The sequence below is a fragment of the Coregonus clupeaformis genome, unplaced genomic scaffold (genome assembly GCF_020615455.1).
Source record: "Coregonus clupeaformis isolate EN_2021a unplaced genomic scaffold, ASM2061545v1 scaf0424, whole genome shotgun sequence".
Classification (NCBI taxonomy): Eukaryota; Metazoa; Chordata; class Actinopteri; order Salmoniformes; family Salmonidae; genus Coregonus; species Coregonus clupeaformis.
Window position 1 is genome coordinate 66,309 of NW_025533879.1, and position 23,786 is coordinate 90,094.

The 23,786-nt window shown below is 47.6% G+C and overlaps 1 protein-coding gene across 2 annotated transcripts; it reads left to right on the forward strand.

The window, feature by feature from the left end:
* The first annotated feature begins 367 nt into the window (after positions 1-367).
* On the forward strand, positions 368-23,724 carry LOC121579065 (golgin subfamily B member 1-like). Of its 2 annotated transcripts, none has more exons than XM_045215343.1 (22): positions 368-449; positions 2,749-2,839; positions 3,302-3,481; positions 3,857-3,970; positions 4,149-4,316; positions 4,401-4,517; positions 4,624-4,737; positions 5,056-5,596; positions 5,723-5,799; positions 8,499-8,568; positions 12,192-17,382; positions 17,522-17,945; positions 18,190-18,423; positions 18,722-19,549; positions 19,707-19,879; positions 20,051-20,210; positions 21,034-21,144; positions 21,481-21,651; positions 21,857-21,957; positions 22,186-22,257; positions 22,574-22,670; positions 22,836-23,724. In XM_045215343.1, exons 2-22 carry the CDS (start codon positions 2,759-2,761, stop codon positions 22,974-22,976), a joined length of 9,165 nt encoding a protein of 3,054 aa, XP_045071278.1. In that variant the 5' UTR covers positions 368-449; positions 2,749-2,758; the 3' UTR covers positions 22,977-23,724. The 2 variants fall into 2 exon arrangements, with proteins under 2 accessions (XP_045071278.1, XP_045071279.1); XM_045215344.1 differs by having other exon boundaries at positions 21,517-21,651.
* Positions 23,725-23,786: the final 62 nt, after the last annotated feature.

Genomic DNA, 23,786 nt, shown 5'->3' on the forward strand with positions numbered 1-23,786 from the left:
CAAACACTGTGGTGTAGTGTGCAAGCAGGAGGAGGCTTCGTGCAAGTTGTCTTCCATTGTTGATGATCAGATTGACCCGTGGGTCATGCCCCGGCCCCATCCTAATAAATTCAGTTGTGTGGTTTCAAATGAAAAAGGATAAGAAGGTTAATCGTGGTATAAAAAGACAAAAACATTATTTGGCAAAAAAGAGAGAGATTGTTCTGGCGCATGTTGCACATTTTTAGTTTTTTAAATGTCCATGACCCTAAGATGGTCTCTAGAAGAAAATGGTAAACAGTCGGAATTTACAGACGCCCCCTTACTGTTGCGCAATCCTCCACTGGCCAATCGCTGCTCTGCAAGTTTTGTTTCCGGTATGTTTGGTGATGTGGCTATGCACAGAAATCCAGCAGAGGAGATTTATCAAATAAAAAGCAGAAACTAGTATCTGAGAAGCACTCATACAGGTTAGTGCCTCGTTCTTTCAACTATCAGCACACCATTCCCAGAGTTGCAGTTTAGAACAGCTGCCACACGCTCCAAAGAAACCAGGCACGGTGATATATTTATCATATTATTCTTGTTAGCCAGCTAGCTAGCTGCTTGTCTACGTGCACTGAAAAGCTAACTCGTCGTTCGCGTTCTCTCTGAGATTGTCTACTGTGCTGTTTTTATGCATGCACAACCAATACAGCATCATAATTCCGATGTATGTATATACATAAAATACTCTTACTATGTTTGGAGACAGCACTGTCAAATTGTTCAGAAAGTAATCCATCCATCTCTCCCCTTAATCTTTGCCGTTCAGGAGCTAGTGGGCAAAACGAAGTGACGCAGCCGCAGTAGAATGGCCCTATTGTTCGGCAGTGTTCGGTTTTGTCCGGTGACACTCGAACCTCGAGGCCCTCTCCACGAACTATCTGGGTCACGAAACAATAACAATAATGCCCTTAAATGTATGTTTCCACAGGTATATTATTGACACAAAGGATGATTGACTGCAGTGGCGGTCGGTGCCGTTTAAGATGAGGGAGGAGGATTTTTTTATGAGCATGGCCTTATTTCTATTACAGCATATTGGATGACTGTCATTCATATTCCCTTCACCCAGCTCAATGTAACGTCGCTAGGTTTAGGCTACTACATGATACTCTAATTTTCCCTGTACCCATCATGAGGTTGATACAACCGAGCCTATGAATTAAAGTAGAGCATTTTGAATAATCAAGCCTTGCACACTCTTGCCTGTATCTAGCTGATCTAGGGAGTAATCATTAGTCCAACAGTTACAAATGTTAATTTCTATTGGACAAATTCAGGTATTATTAACCCCCATTCATTACGTTTGCTTCAGTACAAGAACCGGTGGAAAAGTTCCAGTGTTTGATAGCCAGGTAGCTAACATAGCATCTCTCTCTGTTTGAGCCGGGTGTTTGAGTATGCTAAACTAGCTAAGTAAGTGAAAGTAAAAAAAAAAAAAACATACAACCAAATATAGCTAGCCCTCTTGCGCACGCTCTCTCTCTCTCTCTCTCTCTCTCTCTCTCTCTCTCTCTCTCTCTCTCTCTCTCTCTCTCTCTCTCTCTCTCTCTCTCTCTCGCTTTTCCTTAATTTTGGAAGAAATTAATTTGTCCAAAACTGTTCAACTATCGTCTTTCTATCTATTTGAGTCAACTACTCACCACGTTATGCACTGCAGTGCTAGCTAGCTGTAGCTTATGCTTTCAGTACTAGATTCATTCTCTGATCTTTTGATTGCGTGGACATGTCAGTTCATGCTACAAGAGCTCTGATAGGTTGGAGGACATCCTCTGGAAGTTGTCATAATTACTGTGTAAGTCTATGGAAGGGAGTGAGAACCATGAGCCTCCTAGGTTTTGTATTGAAGTCAATGTACCCAGAGGAAGACAGAAGCTAGCTGTGTTCCGGCTACACCATGGTGCTAACATACAGAGTGCTGCTGAGGCTACTGTAGACCTTCATTGCAAAACAGTGTGTTTTAATTAATTATTTGGTGACGTGAATATATTTAGTATAGTTTTATTTAAAATTGATAACTTTTTTTTATGTTTCACTATTTTTATTTTTATGTAATTCACTGAGGAGAATGGTCCTCCCCTTCCTCCTCCGAGGAGCCTCCACTGATTGACTGTCCAGGAACCCTCATTCTATAATTTCACTGGTCTAAATTGTTCTCTTCCACTGCACTTATTTCCATTGATTGACTCAAATAATCTATGTTTTTGTCTTAAAATAAATTCTATACACAAAAATGTGAATCATAACAAAACAGGGGAACTAACATTGTAAATGCATCATAATGCAAACTCCATAGAGATTTTTTTGGCTCAGTTTCTGACACTGCTGATGTAAAAAGGGCTTTATAAATTATGATTGATTCAGATAGAACCCTCAATGTCCAAACTCTAGAATCTTGGGCATCTCTCAAAAATCTCATCTAACATGTCAAAGCAAGGTGAAACTACCATGTTAGGACATGGGTTTACTTTGATTATGGATCTTGCATTGGAAGAAACACTGCATGGAATATTCACCATTTAAAAACTTTTGATACGTTTATCATTTATTTTGTAGTGGCATCTATGGACTCAGAAGATATGAAAACCCCAAAATATATTGGGAACGTTTAGGTAGGACCTCTTGAAGGACTTTTTGGGTAGGATCTTTTGAAGCCTACTGACCATGACCCAGGTCCCACCTGTCCAGATAAAGGCCTGATATCTCTGTGTCTTGTACCACCAGTTTCGGCTACATGTTCAGCCGGCTGTCCCAGGGCTTTACCAACGTCCTGCAGGAGCTCTCTGGGGACGAGCCCCCCGATGGAGCCCCTCAGGTAAGAGAGCCTCCCTCAACCCCTCACAAGCTTACATAACATGGCACATGTTTTGTGTCCTGGGCCCATATTTATCAATCGTCTCAGAGTAGTAGTGCTGAACTAGGATTAGGTCCTCTCTGTCCATAATAATCAATCCATTGTGATCTAAAAGGCAAAACTGATCCTAGATCAGCACTCTAACACATGGTTTCCCAAACTCGGGCCTGGGGCCCCCCCTGGCTGCATGTTTTGGTTTTTGCTCTAGCACTACACAGCTGATTCAAATAACCAACTCATCATCAAGCTTTGATTATTTGAATCAGCTGTGTAGTGCTAGGGTAAAAACCAAAATGTGCACCCAGGGGCGGCCCCAGGACCGAGTTTGGGGAACCCTGCTCTAACGGATCACCTTTGGAGGCCTTAATGTTCTCCAAGTGCGCATATTTTTATCCACTTCTCTTCTCTGTGGCCCTGGTGCAGGATATGTTGGTCCCCCAGCTCCCCCCTGGAGATGCCCCCGGGGCCTCTGAGGAGTCTGGGCCTGGGGTGGAGGAGGAGCCCCTGGAGAGGCTGGCCCATCTGGAGCAGCTGACGGTGCATCTCAAGGAGGTGGTCAGAGATAAGGACAGCCAGCTGGCCACCTTCGAAACGCAGCTCAAGGTGAGGCCTGGGTACGGGTGGGTGCGTGTGCCTTTGGTTTTGTGGGCCTGCATGTGTTGCTTTGACTTTGTATGTGTGTGTGTGAGACATGAGTATGAAAAACAAAATGTATGCACTCACTAACTGTAAGTCGCTCTGGATAAGAGCGTCTGCTAAATGACTAAAATATAAAATGTAATGAGTGCAGTGCTTTTATATGAATGTGCCCTCAATGCATAGCTTATATGTTTTTTCTGTCCTGTGTGGGTTGGGTTCATGAAATTTTCAGATTTGATGCACTTCTTGTCAAATAAAGATTGTGGTCAGAAATATACTGAGATTATGCTGTTGTTGCTGGAACGTGAGTTTCAATGCTGTGTTTGTTGGTGTTTACAGAGCGAAAGGGAGACGGCGGATGCCCGCTTCACTAAACTGAAGCTGCAGGCCAAAGCCAAGATGGCTGCTCTGACCAAACAAATTGCTGACCTCAAGGGGCAGGAGGGAGCAACAGTAAGTCCTTTAGCTGAGTTCAAATGATTCCACATACAATAAGCATGGTTCTGATGTGTATTTTAGCTGTTATGTATAGAGTCAAAGTGATGTAGATTTTTTACAGCCAGGTTGGTCTATGCTAGGCTGTTTTGTCTCATCAATAACATTTTGAAATCCTTGTGTCTATTTCCTAAAGAGCTCTCCAGACAGCTCCTTCACCAGCTCAGCTCCTGCTGTGGAGGAGGAACTCCAGGAGCTGAGGAGCAAGCTCCGTGATGTAGAGACCTCGGCTAAGAACCTCGAGGAGCGCCTCCAGATGTCCGAACAGGCCCTGTGTGAAAAGGAAGCTGCACACATGGAGCAGGTGCCAATTTCAATGAAAATGTTCTGGATTGCATTGTATAAAAAAAGGGCCCTTTAGCTGACTGCAGAGATGTCATGCGTTTAGGTTTGCGTGCTCCAGGCGGTTGTCAGTGAAAAGGACGAACGTTTCCAGGAGCAGATCCAGAAGCATGAGGACGAGCTGCTGAGGGTCACAGTGCAGAGGCAGAACGACACTGAGCTGGTACAAACTTAATTCTCTTACTCACTTTAGTACAATCATTCATACAGGCCAGGTCCTATACACTGTTTTTAGCCTGTACCCAAGCCCTTAGTGTGTGTCTTGCTAGGCTCTACGTGCAGCCCAGCGGCGTTGTGAGGAGCAGGAGGAGGCCATGCGGTCACGCTCCCAGGTGCTGGAGATGCTGCAGGGGGAGCTGAACAATGCAGACCAGCAGAAACAGGTACAGACACGCTCTACTGTGCTGGTCAGTTTATAGCCATAGTGGGAATGGTGTTTTCACAATGAAGGACCCACAGAGAGTACTGTATAACATTATTCGCCAAGTTACTAGTGTGACAGCAGAGTGACACTGACTCTGAGTAAGTACGTTTGGTGATTGACAAATTGCATGTTACTTAAGGGCTGAGGGGCAAACGCATTTCTCATCTAAATGGAAAGTCACTGTTTGACTGGCAGTTCTCGTTGTAGACCCTACCGTCCCCGTCCTTCATCTGTCTTCATTCTCTCTCTCTTGCTCTCCCTCTCCCTCTCTCTGCAGATACTCACGGCTCAGTTCCGCCAGATGGAGCAGGAGCTGGCTGAGGCTGGCAGGCTGAGGGAGGAGGAGAGGCAGCAGTGGGCTGGGTGGTCCAGCCAGGCCGAGGCAGAGCTGGTGGCCCTCCGAGCTAACCTGGAAGCCTCCGAGCGGGACAGAGCAGCCCAGCTAGCCAGTCTGGAGGCTTCAGAGAAAGACAGAGCAGCCCAGATTGAGGAGCTGACAGTGAAACTGGAGTGGGCCACTAGAGAGCGGGAGGAGGTGACCAACAGAGAAGTAGCCAGGTTGGAGAAGGAGCTTGCTGCCTTAAGAGAGGAGCATGGAGAGGGGCAAAGGGCAGGAGAGGCCCTGGCTGAGTTGTTGACAGGCCTGCGCTCTCTGGCTGGAGAGGGGGCTGAGGAGGAGAGACCCGTTCCCACCGACCCGGCCCTGTACCTGGGTACCCTGCAGGCCCTGGAGGCCCGGCTGGAGAGGCTGAGGGTGGAGCAGAGGGAGAGCGAGGAACGCTGTGTCCAGGTCACCCACACCATGGAGACTCTGCAAGGTAAGAAAACCAAATACACTATCAAGCAAGTTTCTTTGTTATGTTTTTTAAATCTAAGGCATTCATGGTACCCTAAGAAGCGGCTTGCTTGCAGCGTATTTCATAATTGTGTTGTTTTTCTTTCAGAACAATTGGATAAGAGCACCGCAGAAGGTGAAGAGGCAGTTGCCAGGATACAACAGCTGGAGCAGCAGATTGGAATGGTGAGCAGTCAGACGCACTAAATGAAGTTAGGGGATTGTTACGACTACTAAATTAATTAAGGAAGCATATGTTGCAAGCTTGTTTTGAATCGTGTAATAACCTGAAAATAAACATCAAAATGTACTCTTGGGGAAATAGCTCATATGGTTTATTATCCGTGAACCCCAAATTACCATATTCTTCAGTCTGATGTACCCATTGCTAGATTCTCTGTTCGTCTATTTCTGTCATTTGACCAAATGGTGGACTTATTCACACTAACAGGACATTAAATCAGCAGAATAAGCTGCAGTAGTATGGGCTCATTTTAATCTGTGTAAAAGACAGAGCTATGGATATATTACAAGGCTCGTTATTTGAAAAGCTATGCAATGCCAAAAAAACTATGAACAATGAACCAAGACTTCTGCTAATATATGGCATCTATTTATGTCAAATGTTTGCACACAAACAGTGAAATTACAGTGCCTTCAGAAAGTATTCATACCCCTTGACCTATTCCACATTTAGTTACAGCCTGAATTCGAAATCGATTAAATAGATTTTTTCTCTCTCACCCATCTACACACAATACCCAATAATGACAAAGTGAAAACATGTTTTTAGAAATGTTAGTAAATCTATTGAACATTTTATACAGAAATATCAAATTTACACAAGTATTCACACCCCTGAGTCAATACAGTTAGAATCACCTTTGGCAGTGATTACAGCAATGATGCTTTGTGGATAAGTCTCCAAGAGCTTTGCACACCTGGATTGTACAATATTTGCACATTATTTTATTTGTTTATTCTTCAAGCTCTGTCAAGTTGGTTGTTGATTATTGCTAGACAGCCATTTTCAAGTCTTGCCATAGATTTTCAAGACGATGTAAGTCTGTAACTAGGCCACTTAGGAACATTCAATGTCGTCTTGGTGAGCAACTCCAGTGTACAAAACATTAAGAACACCTTCCTAATATTGAGTTGTCGTCGTCCCCCCCCCCCCCGAAAGCGTTCAACAGGGATGCTGGCCAATGTTGACTCCAATGCTTCTCACAGTTGTGTCAAGTTGGCTGGATGTCCTTTGGGTGGTGGACCATTCTTGATACACCGGAAACTGTTGAGCGTGAAAAACCCAGCAGCATTGCAGTTCTTGACACAAACTGGTGCGCCTGGCACCTACTACCATACCCCATTCAAAGGCACTTAAATATTTTGTCTTGCCCATTCACCCTCTGAATGGCACACATACACAATTCATGTCTCACTTGTCTCAAGGCTTAAAAATCCTTCTTTAACCTGTCTCCTCCTCTTTATCTACAGTGATTGAAGTGGATTTAACAAGTGACATCAATAAGGGATCATAGCTTTCACCTGGATTCACCTGGTCAGTCTATGTCATGGAAAGAGCAGGTGTTCCTACTGTTTTATACACTCAGTGTATATTTGGCATTTTGTTTTAGGTTGTTGTCCTGCTGAAAGGTGAATCTCTCCCAGTGTCTGTTGGAAAGCAGACTGAACCAGGTTTTCCTCTAGGAATTTGCCTGTGCTTAGCTCTATTCCATTTATTTTTATCCTAAAAAACTCACCAGTCCTTGCTGATGACAAGCATACCCATAAGATGATGCAGCCACCACCATGTTTGTAATTAATAACTTCACCATGCTCAAAGGGATATTCAGTCTGCTTTTACATGTTTTACCCATATTCCAAAAGGTTCCCTTCTTTGCAAGGCATTGGAAAAGCTCCCTGGTCTTTGTAATTGAGTCTGTGTTTGAATTTCAATACTTGACTGAGGGGTAATTGTATGTGTGGGGTACAGAGATGAGGTAATCATTCAAAAATCATGTTAAACACTATTATTGCACACAGAGTGAGTCCATGATAACTTATTATGTGACTTGTTAAGTACATGTTTACTCCTGAACTTATTTAGGCTTGCCATAACAAAGGGGTTGACTATTTATTGACTCAAGACATTTCAGCTCTTCATTTGTAATTAATTAGAAACATTTCTAAAAACATAATTCCACTTTGACATTATGGGGTATTGTGTGTAGGCCAGTGACACAACATTTCAATTTAATCCATTTTAAATTCAGGCTGTAACACAACAAAATGTGGAAAAAGTCAAGGGGTGTGAATACTTTCTGAAGGCACTGTATGTTCAATCTGATTGTTAGACAATTTCCTTTCCAAATACAATTGTTGACTGTGCGGAGTCACAATAGAAAGCAACAAACCCTCTATAGACGTTTGTGCTGTATGTGTTTACAGTCTGATACAATATGATCTATTAGTGTACTGTTATTTCACTGTGCTGTGAGGACTGCCCAGTCAGCACATTGAGTGTCACACATGCTTATTCATGTGGGGAAGTCTCACTGGTCTCTGCCCTGACTACTGGGGCAGGTCAGTCGGCAACGATCTATTTTAGAGGGGACAGCCTGAGGGACAGTGGTTGGGGTTAGTAAATGCTGAGGCAGAATGTCCTCCTGTCGTTTGGGTCAAGGAAATGCTAATCGCCTCTCCACTGATCCTCTGTTATGACTGCAGCCCTGGGCTGACCTTCACACACTGGGCCATCATAACTACAGTGTAACTATTGTGTAACTACATTACAGCTGTGTGAAACTGGATTTATGAGTTAAGTCATAAAGTTTACACCCTCTGTGTGTTCAGAAATAACTCAGGCGTTTGCCTTGCTCTCCTAGGCTGCTAGTGAGTCATTGGTCCAGTATGTGACTGACCCATCTGTGGAAAAAGTGTCTGATGCTGAAAAAGGTAAGGAGACCTATTCTTTTGTGTGTATTTTTATTATTTGAATCTGAAAGCCAACCCCCAGGACTTTGACCAGTCATACATCCTGCTAGCAGCGCACATACCCTCTATTGATGTTTGCATAGGCTTGGCCACTGTGTGCTGTCACAGGCCCCGCTGACAACAGAGTCCGGCATAGTGACGCAGATGCGGTTACAGGCCTTACCCATTTTACACAGTCTGTGACTAAACCTAAAAGACTGGTGGTTTAGTAGACAGAGTATTTTATTTTTATTTTATTTTTTTATTTCACCTTTATTTAACCAGGTAAGCCAGTTGAGAACAAGTTCTCATTTACAACTGCGACCTGGCCAAGATAAAGCATAGTAGTGCGATTAAAAACAACAACACAGAGTTACATATGGGGTAAAAAAACAAAGTCAAAAAAATACAACAGAAAATATATATACAGTGTGTGCAAATGTAGCAAGTTATGGAGGTAAGGCAATAAATAGGCTATAGTGCAAAATAATTACAATTAGTATTAACACTGGAATGCTAGATGTGCAAGAGATTATGTGCAAATAGAGATACTGGGGTGCAAAAGAGCAAAATAAATAACAATATAGGGATGAGGTAGTTGGGTGGGCTAATTTCAGATGGGCTGTGTACAGGTGCAGTGATCGGTAAGGTGCTCTGACAACTGATGCTTAAAGTTAGTGAGGGAGATAAGTGTCTCCAGCTTCAGAGATTTTTGCAATTCGTTCCAGTCATTGGCAGCAGAGAACTGGAAGGAATGGCGGCCAAAGGAGGTGTTGGTTTTGGGAATGACCAGTGAGATATACCTGCTGGAGCGCAGACTACGGGTGGGTGCTGCTATGGTGACCAATGAGCTAAGATGAGGCGGGGATTTGCCTAGTAGTGATTTATAGATGGCCTGGAGCCAGTGGGTTTGACGACGAACATGTAGTGAGGACCAGCCAACAAGAGCGTACAGGTCACAGTGGTGGGTAGTGTATGGGGCTTTGGAGACAAAACGGATGGCACTGTGATAGACTACATCCAATTTGCTGAGTAGAGTGTTGGAGGCTATTTTGTAAATGACATCGCCGAAGTCAAGGATCGATAGGATAGTCAGTTTTACGAGGGCATGTTTGGCAGCATGAGTGAAGGAGGCTTTGTTGCGAAATAGGAAGCCGATTCTAGATTTAACTTTGGATTGGATATTCTTAATGTGAGTCTGGAAGGAGAGTTTACAGTCTAACCAGACACCTAGATATTTGTAGTTGTCCACATACTCTAGGTCAGACCCGTCGAGAGTGGTGATTCTAGTCGGGTGGGCGGGTGCCAGCAGCGTTCGATTGAAGAGCATGCATTTAGTTTTACTAGTGTTTAAGAGCAGTTGGAGGCTACTGAAGGAGTGTTGTATGGCATTGAAGCTCGTTTGGAGGTTTGTTAACACAGTGTCCAATGAAGGGCCAGATGTATACAAAATGGTGTCGTCTGCGTAGAGGTGGATCTGAGAGTCACCAGCAGCAAGAGCGACATCATTGATATACACAGAGAAAAGAGTCGGCCCAAGAATTGAACCCTGTGGCACCCCCATAGAGACTGCCATAGGTCCAGACAACAGGCCCTCCGATTTGACACACTGAACTCTATCTGAGAAGTAGTTGGTGAACCAGGCGAGGCAGTCATTTGAGAAACCAAGGCTATTTAGTCTGCCAATAAGAATGCGGTGGTTGACAGAGTCGAAAGCCTTGGCCAGGTCGATGAAGACGGCTGCACAGTACTGTCTATTATCGATCGCGGTTATAATATCGTTTAGGACCTTGAGCGTGGCTGAAGTGCACCCATGACCAGCTCGGAAACCGGATTGCATAGCGGAGAAGGTACGGTGGGATTCGAAATGGTCGGTGATCTGTTTGTTAACTTGGCTTTCAAATACTTTCGAAAGGCAGGGCAGGATGGATATAGGTCTGTAACAGTTTGGATCTAGAGTTTCACCCCCTTTGAAGAGGGGGATGACCGCGGCAGCTTTCCAATCTCTGGGGATCTCAGACGTTACGAAAGAGAGGTTGAACAGACTAGTAATAGGGGTTGCGACAATTTCGGCGGCTAGTTTTAGAAAGGGTCCAGATTGTCTAGCCCAGCTGATTTGTAGGGGTCCAGATTTTGCAGCTATTCAGAACATCAGCTGTCTGAATTTGTGTGAAGGAGAAGCAGGGGGGGCATGGGCAAGTTGCAGCGGAGGGTGCAGAGTTGGTGGCCGGGGTAGTGGTAGCCAGGTGGAAAGCATGGCCAGCCGTAGCAAAATGCTTGTTGAAATTCTCGATTATTGTAGATTTATCGGTGGTGATAGTGTTTCCTAGCCTCAGTGCAGTGGGCAGCTGGGAGGAAGTGCTCTTATTCTCCATGGACTTTACAGTGTCCCAAAACTTTTTGGAGTTAGTGCTACAGGATGCAAATTTCTGTTTGAAAAAAGTTAGCCTTTGCTTTCCTGACTGCTTGTGTATATTGGTTCCTAACTTCCCTGAAAAGTTGCATATCGCGGGGCTATTTGATGCTAATGCAGTACGCCACAGGATGTTTTTGTGCTGGTCAAGGGCAGTCAAGTCTGAGGAGAACCAGGGGCTATATCTGTTCTTAGTTCTGTATTTTTTGAATGGGGCATGTTTATTTAAGATTGAGAGGAAATTACTTTTAAAGAACAACCAGGCATCCTCTACTGACGGAATGAGATCTATATCCATCCAGGATACCTGGGCCAGGTCAATTAGGAAGGCCTGCTCGCTAAAGTGTTTTAGGGAGCGTTTGACAGTGATGAGGGGTGGTCGTTTGACCGCGGACCCGTTACGGACGCAGGCAATAAGGCAGTGATCGCTGAGATCCTGGTTGAAGACAGCGGAGGTGTATTTAGAGGGTAAGTTAGTCAGGATGATATCTATGAGGGTACCCATGGTTACGGATTTAGGGTTGTACCTGGTAGGTTCGTTGATAATTTGCGTGAGATTGGGGGCATCTAGTTTGAATTGTAGGATGGCCGGGGTATTAAGCATATCCCAATTTAGGTCACCAAGCAGTACGAACTCTGAGGATAAATGGGGGGCAATCAATTCACATATGGTGTCCAGGGCACAGCTGGGGGCTGAGGGGGGTCTGTAGCAAGCAGCAACAGTGAGAGACTTATTTCTGGAAAGGTGGATTTTTAGAAGTAGAAGCTCAAACTGTTTGGGCACAGACCTGGATAGTATGATAGAGCTCTGCAGGCTATCTCTACAGTAGATTGCAACTCCACGGTATGTCAACAGTATTGACTGTATGTCAACAGTGTTGACGGTATATTAACAGTATGTCAATAAACATCTAAATTGTTGAATTGTTAACATTTAAAGTAAAAAGATTAAAGAAACTATAATATATAGGCCTAGTCATGAACTACTGGGAGGCGCCACTTGTAGACCTATTAAATTAGAATAATAGGAGAGATAAGTGGTAGGAGCGAATTTTAGGAAGCTTTATTTAAGTTCCTGCACGGGTTACATGAAACATCTGTTTTGTTTTGGCATTTCAGCTATGATCAATTAATTGTGTATTGTGAGATAATTAGGTTGACTATTCATTTGAATCTTTATTGATTTCCCCAGCCCAAGTATTGGCTCTGGAGCAGCGGCTATTGGAGAAGGACAATGAATTGGCTGCCCTGCGAGACCGTCTTGCACTGGCTGAAGAGCAGGGCTCCAGTGATGCATTAAAGGTAAGCGCTGATCAGATTCTAGACCAGAGTGAGGACACCGCCATTGCCCCCTGCGACAGTCCTACAGTGCTGCCAGACCTCCTAGAAGACACGCAAGAGGAGGACACCACCCTGGTGGCAGAGGATAGCTCAATCCTGTCAGTCTCCGCTGATAACGAGAGCAGTCCGGAGCTCATTGAACCCCAGTCTGACTCTCCCGGAGAATCTAAGGGGGCCTCCTCTGATGAGATGGTCACTAGCAGTGACTCCGAGGTGGCCCACAGCAGCTGGACCCTCCTAGAGGCTGTGAACCAAGATGAAGGTCAGCAGTCGCCTCCCATACTGCAGGACTTTGGCCAGCTCCAGCTGCAATCCTGGGAAGAGAACAGCTCTGAGCAGGAAACATCCACAGTCCAGGTGGAGTCCTCATCGGTCATCATCCGTGAGACTGTGCAGGTGCACCTCAGCCAGCAGGAGGCGACCCTCTTTGACTCTGACTCTGCCCCTGGACAGGTGTTTGCCCAGGCCCTAGCAGATGATCTGCAGAACAGGTACAGTGAGCTCATGGCTGAGCTCCAGAGACTGAGAGAGGCTGCCTTAGAGTCACAGGAGAGAACCCAAGGCCTGGAGGAAGAGATTAGGTCCCTGGCAGCTGCCAAGGATGAGGCAGAGTCCCGGGCCCAGAGATATGAGGAAGAGCTCCAGTCAGCCAGGTCAGAGATGGACACGGTGGCCAAGCACAGTGGCTCTGAGTTGGAAAGGCAGAGCATGGAGATGCATCTCCTGGAGGAGCAGCTGGCCAGCCTGCAGACAGAAGGCCTCTCCAAAGAGCAGAAGATCCAGGCCCTGCAGGCAGACCTGGGCGAGGCTCAGCACTCTCTCTCTGAGCAGGAGGGCCAGGCCAGGATGCTGAGCGCCCAGCTGGAAGAAGGGGAGATCGCCTCCTCTGAGCTGGAGCAGAAGCTCCAAGACATGGAGGCCAGCCTGCTGGAGTTCTCCCAGGCTAGGGACATGGCCAAAGCTGTACTGTCTGAGAGGGACACTGAGATTAACGAGCTGCAACTGCGTATCACCCAGAAAGAGCAGGAGATGATGGAGCTGAGCAACGGCATGTCTGCCAAACTGCTCCAGGCAGGTGAGGAGAAGTTCCTGGTGAGCACTGAGAATAAGAAACTGAAGGAGCAGATAATTGAGCTTGAGAAAGCTGGAGAAAAGGAGAAGGCGACAGGGGAGAGTCATTTAGAGGATGGTGATGAGCTCGCTAGTTTGCGAAAGGACAAAGAGGATCTGACAACCCAAGTGGCCACCATTAAAAAGAGGTTGCAGGCAGCCCTGGTGCAGCGCAAAGAGCTGATGACAAAAGTTGCGGAGTTTGAGAAAGAGGCAGATCAAAGGAAAGGGCAAGTAGGGAAAGCAACGGAGGAAGCCCCTGCAAGTGTAGCAGCTTTAGAAAAAGACAGAAAACAAGAGGTTATGGCAATTGAGATTACTCTTGAAGAGTTCAGACAAGCCTTGAGGTCCAAAGAAGAGACAATGGAGGTTCTGCAAGAGACACTTGAAATTAACAGAAGGCTGAGTGAGGGAGCTGAGCAGACTCCAGAGGCAGGCACCTCAGCTGAAATCACTGGGTTGCAGTCCCAGGTGGCCTCACTGGAGTCAGATTGCGAAACACTGCAAAAGAAACTCCAGGAGGCCCAGGACTCTCGCAAAGACACCATCCGCAAGGCCAAAGAAAAGGACCGGCACCACCGTGAACAGCTAAAGCAGCAAAAGGAAGAGTACAACGGGCTGTTGGAGCATTTGGAGGAGCAGACCGGTGAGCGAGATGGGCTGTTGACTAAACTGAGAGAGCTTGAGGAACTGCAGGCACAGAAAGAGGTGAGCACAGTGAAGGGGGTACATGCCGAGCTGGAGACCAACACTGCAGCGGAGAAGATGGAGAAGCCAGCTGCAGGAGATTGGGTCCAGGAAGACTGGGTGGACTTTGCCGCACCTGAGAATGAAGCACAACAACAACAAGGTGATAAACCCATTCCCAGTGCTGAGGAACCCTCTCAGCTACTTTCAGCTGTCATTGAGGCCTCATTACAAGCTCTGAAAGAAGAGGTCCAGGCTGAGAAGGCATCCCGTACAGAGTTGGAGGGCCAGCTGCAGGAGAGCCAGGCTAGCCTGTCACTCAGGGAAAGTGAGCTCCTAGAGCTGGGCAAAGAGCTGCAGGCCCTGAGAGAGAAGGAGAGCCAGATTGAACATGTCTATGAGGAGTTGGAGACTCTGAGGGAGAAGTGTCTCCAGGCTCAGACCTATGCAGAAGCTGTGAAAGCAGAGTTGGAGGCTGCTGCCAAGGGAACTGCCTCAGACTCTGCTGAGTCCACCATTGCCATCCTGCAGACAGAGGTGGAGGAATTCAAGCAGTTCCTGAGCAACAAGAACGATGAGATCATGGAGCTTAGCCAGCAGCTGGGTGAGCAAAGCTCCCTCCTACAGTCCATGCAAGAGACAGTGTCTGAGAAAGACCAGTCAAAAGCCTCTCTGCAGGAAGGCCTGAGAGCAGAGCAGGAAAAGAGCCAGAGACTGGAGGCTGAGGTCCTCCAGAGGCAGGAGGAAGAGAAAGGCAGCGAGGCCAAGATCCTGCAGCTTCAGCAGAAGCTCAAGGCCGCCCTTATCTCCCGCAAAGAGGCCCTCAAAGAGAACAAAAGCCAGAAAGAGGAGTTGGCCTCCACTGAGAAAGTCATCACTGAACTGCAGCAGAAGATGGAGGCTAGAGAAGTCGAGCTGGAGAAGCTGAGAGCAGAAAGAGCGAGGCTGATAGAGGAGGTCGATCGGACCTTGGTGGAGAACCAGAGCCTTGGGGGGTCCTGTGAGAGCCTCAAGCTGGCCATGGAGGGTATGCTGACAGAGAAAGACTTCTGTAAAAGAGAGGCTGAGTCTGCCAAAGAGGAGGCTTCCCGGGCATGCAGAGAATGGGAGGAGAAGGTGCAGGGGATGAAGGATGAGTATGAGACTCTGCTGAAGTCCTATGAGAACGTGAGTGATGAGGCAGAGCGTGTGAGACGTGTGCTGGAAGCTGCTAGGCAGGAGAGGAAGGAGCTTGTTGCTAGAGCCAGGACCCACGAGACAGCCAGGCAGGAGGCTGAACGGCAGAAAGAAGTGGCCCAGAAAGAGGTGGACACTGTGAAAGACAAGATGAGGAAGTTTGCCAAGACCAAGCAGCAGAAAATAATGGATTTAGAGGAGGAGAATGAGAGACTCCGAGAGATGGAGGAAAAGAAAGGAATAAGAAGGGAAGACAAGGCACTCAAAGGAGAACTTGAAAGACTCAAAGAGGAGCTTGAGGCTCTGAAAGCTGATTTGAATGCCACTACGGCACAGAGGGACTCCTTAGAACAGCAGGCTGTTGAGTTGAGGGCGCAACTATCCCAACAGCTAGAGAAAGGGGACAGATTAGCTCCAGATAAAACCCCCAGCTCTGATGATGTAGTGGAGGAGTCTATTGTTGTCCAGCAGTCTAGTACAGTCATGCCTGAAACTACCCAAGAGCCAGTTAAGAGCCAGCCTCAGGACATAGAGCCACATAGTCAGGCCATGGAGTCTGAGATGGCTGCACCTGAAATGCCCTCTTTTGAGGAGACGCTGAAGACCGAAACAACTGAAAGGACACAGGTCCTAATTGAGGAGAAATTGAGCAAAATGGAGGCAGCCCTACAGTCAGAGAGGGAACTGAGGCAAGAGCGCGAGGCTGAACTCACTGCTGAGCTGGCCTCTCTGGAGCAGCGTCTTCAGGAGAGTAGAGAGAAGGAACAGACCCCGAGGGAGGAGCCAGTGAAGACGGACATGTCTGAAAGTGAACAGGCCGTAATTGAGGAAAAACTGAGGGAAATGGAGGCAGCCCTACAGTCAGAGAGGGAACAGTGGCAAGAGCGTGAGGCTGAACTCAACGCTGGACTAGCCTCTCTGGAGCAGCGCCTTCAGGAGAGTAAAGAGAAGGAACAGAGCCAGATGGAGGAGAGCTCTAAAAGGGAAGCCCAGCTCAAGGAGCTCCACAGCAGCCTGGAGGTAGAGAAGGACGACCTAGAGGAGCGTCTGATGAACCAGCTGGCCCAGCTGAATGGCAGCATCGCCGGCTACCAGCAGGACGCGGCAGACAGCCGGGAGCGCCTTGCGGAGCTGCAGCGGGAGGTGGAGAGACTGGAGAGGGAGCGGGCCGAACTGGAAGCCCTGGCCGAGAGCGAGAAGGACCGGGCCGCCAGGCTGGAGGAGGACAAGAGGCAGGCCCAGAGAGAGAGAGCCGAGGCAGAGGCCGAGTCAGGGAAGCAGAGAGAGCTGGAGCAGCAGCTGAAGTCCGCCCAGAGGGTGAAAGAGGGCAGCCAGAGCCGGGCAAAGCAGCTGGAGGAGCTGCTGAGAGAGAAGCAGCTGGAGGTGCGCCAGATGCAGAAGGACTGCATCCAGTACCAGGAAAGGATCAGTGAGATGGCCAGGGAGGGAAAGGCTCTGCAACTGGGCAGCAACGAGGTCCACAAAGAGCTTGGGCAAGCCTGTCTGGAGAGGACCAAAGTCACAGACACTTTGAAGAAGACTGAGGCTGAGCTATCTAGCTGCAAAGCCCAGCTGGTTGAGGCCCAGACAGAGTCCAGCCAGGCCCAAGCTCAGAAGAGAGCCTGTGAGCAGACCGCTCTACAGAGAGAGGCTGAGTTGAAAGCAGAGGCAGAGCAGAGTCTGGACTCTGTGAGGTTCAGGCTGGGAGCCGAGCTGAAGCAGATTGAGCTGAGGTTGGAGGAGTCTTACCGGGAGAGGGAGCGAGAGGAGGATGCCACCCGTGAGGCAAGAGAGCTGGCTGACACCGCTGAGAGACAGGCCCAGCAGATGCAGGCCCGCCTGGATGAGTCTCTGGCCCGACTGGCTGCCTTCTCGCGCTGTATGTCCTCCCTGCAGGACGACAGGGACCGCGTGCTGGATGAGACCCGGCAGTGGGAGAGTCGCTTCAACAGCACCCTCCAGGGGAAGGAGGCCGAGGTGCGGGAGGGAGAGACCCGGTCCAGAAATCTGGCTGAACAGCTGCAGAAAGAGACCGCTCGGAGAGAAGAGCTACAGCTTACAGTGAACAGGTACAAATGGCTACTGTTCCTGACAAAGTTTATTACATTTTGTATCATTATTTTAATTAAATTGCCCCAATTTGCTGCTAGTTTTGTGATACACTATACTGCGTTATGTAATGTTTTTTAAAATACTTTTTTTGTCCAGACTGCAGAAAGCAGACGAGCAGTGGCAGCTGAAATGGGAGCAGGAAGAGAAGACGCTCTGTGAGAACCAGGCTGCCCTGGAGCAGGAGAGGGGGGAGCTTCAGAAGTCCCTAGCCCAGACCGAGACCTCCCTGGTTGAGGCTCGCGCCCAGCTGGCCTCCCTGGAGAGCGAGGCGGAGGGGCTCCGCCACAGAGCCCAGGCCCTGGAAGAGGCAGTTGGGAAGCTGCAGGGAGAGACCAACGAGGCCAGGTCCCAGCTGAAGGAGAGGGAAGCAGAGGAGAGGAGGCTGGGCCTGAGCGTGGAACAACTGGAAACAGACCTGCGCTCCTCCAAGACCCTGACAGAGACCCTGCAGACAGATCTGAGTGAGAAGGAAAGGAGAGAGGTGGAGCTGCTGGGGGAGAAGGAGCAAGCCGTGACACAGGTATTCATCACTATTGTTTTCTCTCTGCTTTATGTCATGTTTTGTGATCACAATGAATAGTTGCTAATTTTAATGCGTACAGTGTCAAATTCTACATTTATTCAAAATAGGGTGTCAAAATTCCCTACAGACTCTTTGAGACGTTACCATTTTGATTGAGCTATCAAGTTGTTTTACCAGCTTGAAAATGTTTAAACCCATTCCCCTACATCCTCTTGACTGTTTACATGCTTGCTCCCCCCAGGCTGCAGAGGAGGCCAGGATGGAGGCTGACGCCAGGGCCCAGGAGGCTGAGAAGGAGCTGGAGGAGAGGAGAGAGGAGGTGCGAGGTCTGGAGGACCGGCTGCGAAAGGCAGAGGAGGAGAGGAGCCACAGCAAAGCCAGGCTGGACGCCTTCACCAAGGCCATGGGCTCTTTACAGGACGACAGAGACCGAGTACTCGGCATGTACAAACAGCTGGAGGAGAAACATCTGCAGGTAAAAGAACAATAACACTTATGGATAGAGTAATCCTCATTTAAAGGGATTCTAATTCAAGAGCTTTTTCATGTGTACAGAGGCATAAATAGCAGGTCAACAAGACATTCTGAATGGATTCTCCTACACTTAATGTAAACCGGTAGTATATGGTCCATGTTTATTTATGTACACATGTCATCGAAAATGAATGTAGCGATAAGAGTGATATTATTAGTGTGATAGTATTCTAGAATGTCTTCCTCATGCCCCAGTTGTATAACCCATCCCTCTACATAATGTGTCTGTGTTGTCCCAGGTGATGATGGAAAAGGACGCTCTGATCCAGGAGGCTGCCGCAGAGAATAACAGTCTGAAGGAGGAGCTGCGCTCCCTATTGGTCCAGAAGGATGACCTCCACGCAGAGAAGGCAAAGCTATCTGCCCAGCTTCACGGCTACAGGGACGACCTTACCCAGGTCCTCACCATGAAGGAGTCCCAGCACAAGCAGCTCTTGTCCGGCCAGCTGGAGCACATCGCTACCCTGGAGAAGGAGAGAGAAGAGCTAGGGGCTAAGATCAAGAGCCTGGAGGGAGGGGAGGCTTTCGTTCAGGCGGTGGAGAGGGAGACCCTCAGCCAGGCTGGTGATAGTGGAAACAGGCAGGTTAGAGATGCTCCCAGGGTGGAGGTAGAGAAGCTGAGGGAGCAGCTGCAGGCTGCCAGGGCCCAGGTGGAGAGCCTGGAGGAGAGCCTTGCCAAGGAAAGAGAGGAACAGGAGGCTCGGCAGAAGGAGCTGAAAGAACTGCGTTGGGAGGGAGGGGTGACGCGCACAGAGTCGGAGACAGCGGCTGAGAGGGTGGCTGAGCTGGCCCGGGACCTACTGACCATGGAGCAGAGGCTGCTGGAGGAGAGGGAGGTGGCCGGCCAGCTCCGGGCCCAGAACCAGGCGTTTGGCCAGGCCATGGCATCGCTGCAGGGCAGCAGGGACCAGGCCCTCAGCCAGGCCCAGGAGCTCAGCCTCAGACTGGAGGAGATGAGCAGGGTAGGGGGCCAGCAGACACCCACCACGGGCCCTGGAGGATCCACTGCGGAGGTGTGGGGACTGAAGAACGCCCTGTCAGCCCTGCAGAACGACAGGGAGAGACTGGTAATCAACCAGAGTTATCTCCATTTTACACAAAGTATTCCATAAAAGCACTACTAACACAACCAAAATGGTAGTCACATCATAGCTTACCTGCACATAGTGTTTTCATATACCAGTATCCACAGTAACACAAGCTTTGTTTCTCCCTGTCCTGTAGTTGGAACAGCTGCAGCGGCAGCACTCAGAGCTCACTCGACTGGGAGGAGGAGAGCTGTCTAGACTCAGCCAGGAGCTAGAGGAGGAGAGGAGGAGGGCTGAGGAGATGGTGCACAGGATGAGGGAGCTAGACAACCTGAGACAGAGGGAGAAGCAGGAATTAGAAATGCTCAGGTGAGACACTTCATACACAAACAGTCACATCAAAATTACACAGAGCTGCTTATGTTATTTAAAATGCAAACAATCTTAATCATGTTTAGATGTATATGAGTGTGTATGCATTGGCTACATAGGTATATCTGTCTGTGGCTTCCTCTCTGAGTGTGTGTTTTCTCTCTCTAGGCTGGAGCAGGTTGACTGGCAGGCCCAGGCAGAGCTCCTGAAGCAGCAGACCCTGGCCACCCTCTCAGACCGTGACCAGCAGGTGCGCCAGCTCGGTGCCATGTTGGAGGAGGCCCAAACCACCAGGCCCAAACCACTGGAGGAACACTACCAGAGAGAGGTGAGGAGGAGGACACCTCTAAATCTGCAACTGATAACTACTGTACTTGGACCAGGGATTAGTGAGATGGCCGACGTAATCTACTTTTTTATTTTATTTAACCTTTATTTAACTAGGCAAGTCGGTTAAGAACAAATTCTTATTTACAATGACGGCCTACCCCGGCCAAACCCGGACGACGCTGGGCCAATTGCGCGCCGCCCTATGGGACACCCTATCACGGCCGGTTGTGATACAGCCTGGAATCGAACCAGGGTCTGTAGTGACGCCTCTAGCACTGAGATGCAGTGCCTTAGACCGCTGCGCCACTCGGGAGCCTACTGCTGTTAATGTTCAAATCAAATTGTATAAGTCACGTGCAGAGTTTACAGCGGGTATAAAAGGTGCAGTGAAATACTTGTGCGCTAGCTCCCTCAACATTGCAGTACACTATCAATAATAATCAAAAGTCAATCAAAATAACAAGTAATTAAAGGAAGGTAGTATGTGTAGTAATAAAACTGCTGTTTTCACAATAGGATATACAGTATAAATGATGAATGTGCTATGTCAAGTATGACTGTGGTACAAATATAAAGTGGATAGTGTCTTGGTCGCGCAGTTCAATATACAAAATAACAGCAGTGTTGACTGTGGCAAGTTGCATTCTGCTTGCTACGTACACTTGGCCTCTACTGGACAATGTTATCTACAAATCTAGGTTTAGGTTAAACATTTGTGCAGTTAAGAGATGTATTTGAATGTTAATGGTGTGATTATTTTTCACCTCTGTTCTTCTCCATGGCTATTTATGTATTCTTCGTTTGTTGTTTTTTGTACTCAGGCACCTCTTGGGGCAGACCTGTCATCTAAAGTAGGGGTCCTTCAATCAGAAAGTGGCCCGCTGAATGATCTTCAGCTGCGAGAGCAGCAGATTACAGAGCTCAGTAACAAGGTATAGAGACCACAGACTGTTCCTCCTTCCTGTCACCCATAGCCTCTTGTCCATGTCTAACAACCCTACCTACAATCATTCTGTTTTACTACTACGCTATCTCACAACTATCACTGATCACCCTCTCTGACTTACAATACTAAATTACATGGTTGGATGAAAGATACTTAATTGCATGATTATGGATTGGATGATTACGTTTTTCATCTGCGTGTCTCCCTCTGGCTCTTTCCTCTTCATTTAATTTCCCTTGCATGCCCCTTTTCCATTTTCTTTCATCATTTCTTCTCTGCTTTTTGTTCGTTCTTTTGGTTTGGTGTGTGTGTGTGTGTACAGTCTGCTGAGCCCCTTGCTGTCCCTCCCTCCCCTCAGCTCTCGCAGGTGTTTGAGGAGAATCGCCACCTCTCCTCCCAGTTCCAAGGCAGTTCGCAGAGGCTGGACGAGGCAGAGAGCCGCTGCACTGCCCTCCAGAGGCAGCTCCAGGAACTGCACGAAGACAAGCGCAAGGTCAGCAGGCCCTTGGATATCACTCTGCTCTGACTCATGCACTGTATTAGTTGATACATACTGAACATATGTTTTTAAAGATAATGTTTGCACTACGGCAAAGAGGAACTAGATTTACACATTGACATCTCTGGAGGGATTTAAGACTCTACTATAGTGATTTCTACTATGTTTAGAGATTTTGACTATTTCTTGTGGCACCCAGGAGACCGGGGAAGTGGACAGTGCCCCCGGAGCTCCTCAGCAGCACAGTGGCCCTTCAGAGAGCGAGAGCCTCAGGGCTGACTTCAAGGAGCTCCAGCGCAGGTACCAGTTCTCAACCCCACAACACCGCCCTTTAAAAACACACAACCATACAGTACACACACACATTCTGTCTACCAATGACCAAACCAACATGCAAGCACACAAAACATGAACAATAACAAACAGAACAGACACAATAAACACATTCAACACCACACAGCCCCAGCCCATGATAACGCAAGCTTATATGTCCAACAAGCTAATGTGTCCTTTCTTTATGTCTGTCAGACTGGATGAGGAGCAGCAGTATAGGATGGTTGTGGAGGAGCAGCTAATGGCCGCCCAGGACCACCTCAAACTGTAAGGGAGTCATCATCACAGCTTATTAACACCTGTCACATGACAGAGGTCATCCTCTGCCTTCCCCTACAGCACTACACTCACTGACACTGTGTGATTCTAATGAGGAATGAGCATGTCAGCTCACTGCTGTGACTGTCAGGCTCTATAGAGATATTCTGCTCTGAGATTTGTAGAGGTACTTACTGTATTGATAATGGGATTATTGGCCTCAAGTAATCGTTTGGCATATTTGTGTTGGAACTTGTCTGAGTGTTTTCTTGTGTGTGTCAGATAGTATTTACTCAGTATCTCTCTCCTCACTCATCTGCTGTAGGATCAACCAGGGTGAATGGCAGTCAGCCCACGAAGGGCAGTTCACTGCTTCTGAGACAGCTGTCCTCATTGAGCCACCAGGAGGCTCTGTCACCCGAGTAAGTACCAACCAACACCCTGTATTTATTTACACAGGATACATTTATAAAGATGAAATGTCCATTCACGATTGCCATGTAAGAATAGTCTTACTACTACTGCCTCTTGTAACTGTCTATACTTCTCTCTGTCTCTCTCTGTCTCCCTCTCCCCCCCCCCATCAGATTCGGAGCAGCAGCGGGCCAGGCCTGATGAGAATGCTGCGCGTGGCCTTCTGCTCTCGCCAGCGCACACCCCTGCTGGTGTCCCTCTACCTGCTCACCGTGCACGTGCTGCTACTGCTTTGCCTGGGGGGTTACGTCTAGGACCCCCCCACCCCTTAGAGACAGAGAGGAGAGAGATGGAGAGATAACGGACATGTGACACAGACCCACCCACCCCCTCTCCAAGACCGATATCATTTTACTGTTACATCCAATACTGTAGAATAGGAGAAGACTCGTCACACACACACACACACCACATGCACTTTTGATACAACACAACAACAAAAAACAGAAATGTGTCTTAGCCTATTAGCCAAAGTGAATCATTTTTCGATATACCGGGAGTCAAAAACACCTACTGCCATCATTGATTTGATTCAATATTGAATATGTTACGGTTAGCGTACATGATCAGTCAAATGTTATTGTAGAGGAAATGAGAAGTAGTAGTGCGCTACCTCAGAACTGTTGTTTATTTGACTTCTATAAATGGATATTATGCAGATTTAAATGTACCCGGGGGAACTAACATGAAATTACACTATACAGTAGATTCACACCGTGTTTAGTTTTTCAGGCAATTTATATTAGTGGTGTTTAGGTGCCTTTAAATTAGGAGAGAAAGGGGTCACTTTATGTCTGGATGGCCTGAGGGTTAGGATCTGTGGATCTGTTCATATCGCTCCCTCTTACTCTCCTGTGTTCTCATGTACAATGGACACCAACTGAAAGGTGTACAAACCGCTATTTCTACATTCCCGCCACAATCTATTTATTTAATTTTTTTCTTCCTTGTTTTTCCTCTTTCATTTTCTCTTTTATTAAAGAGAGAGCACTAGCATTGGCATATTTGACTCCTGTAGTATTTGTATGTACAGTATGTATGTATGTATGTATGTACTGGTTGTG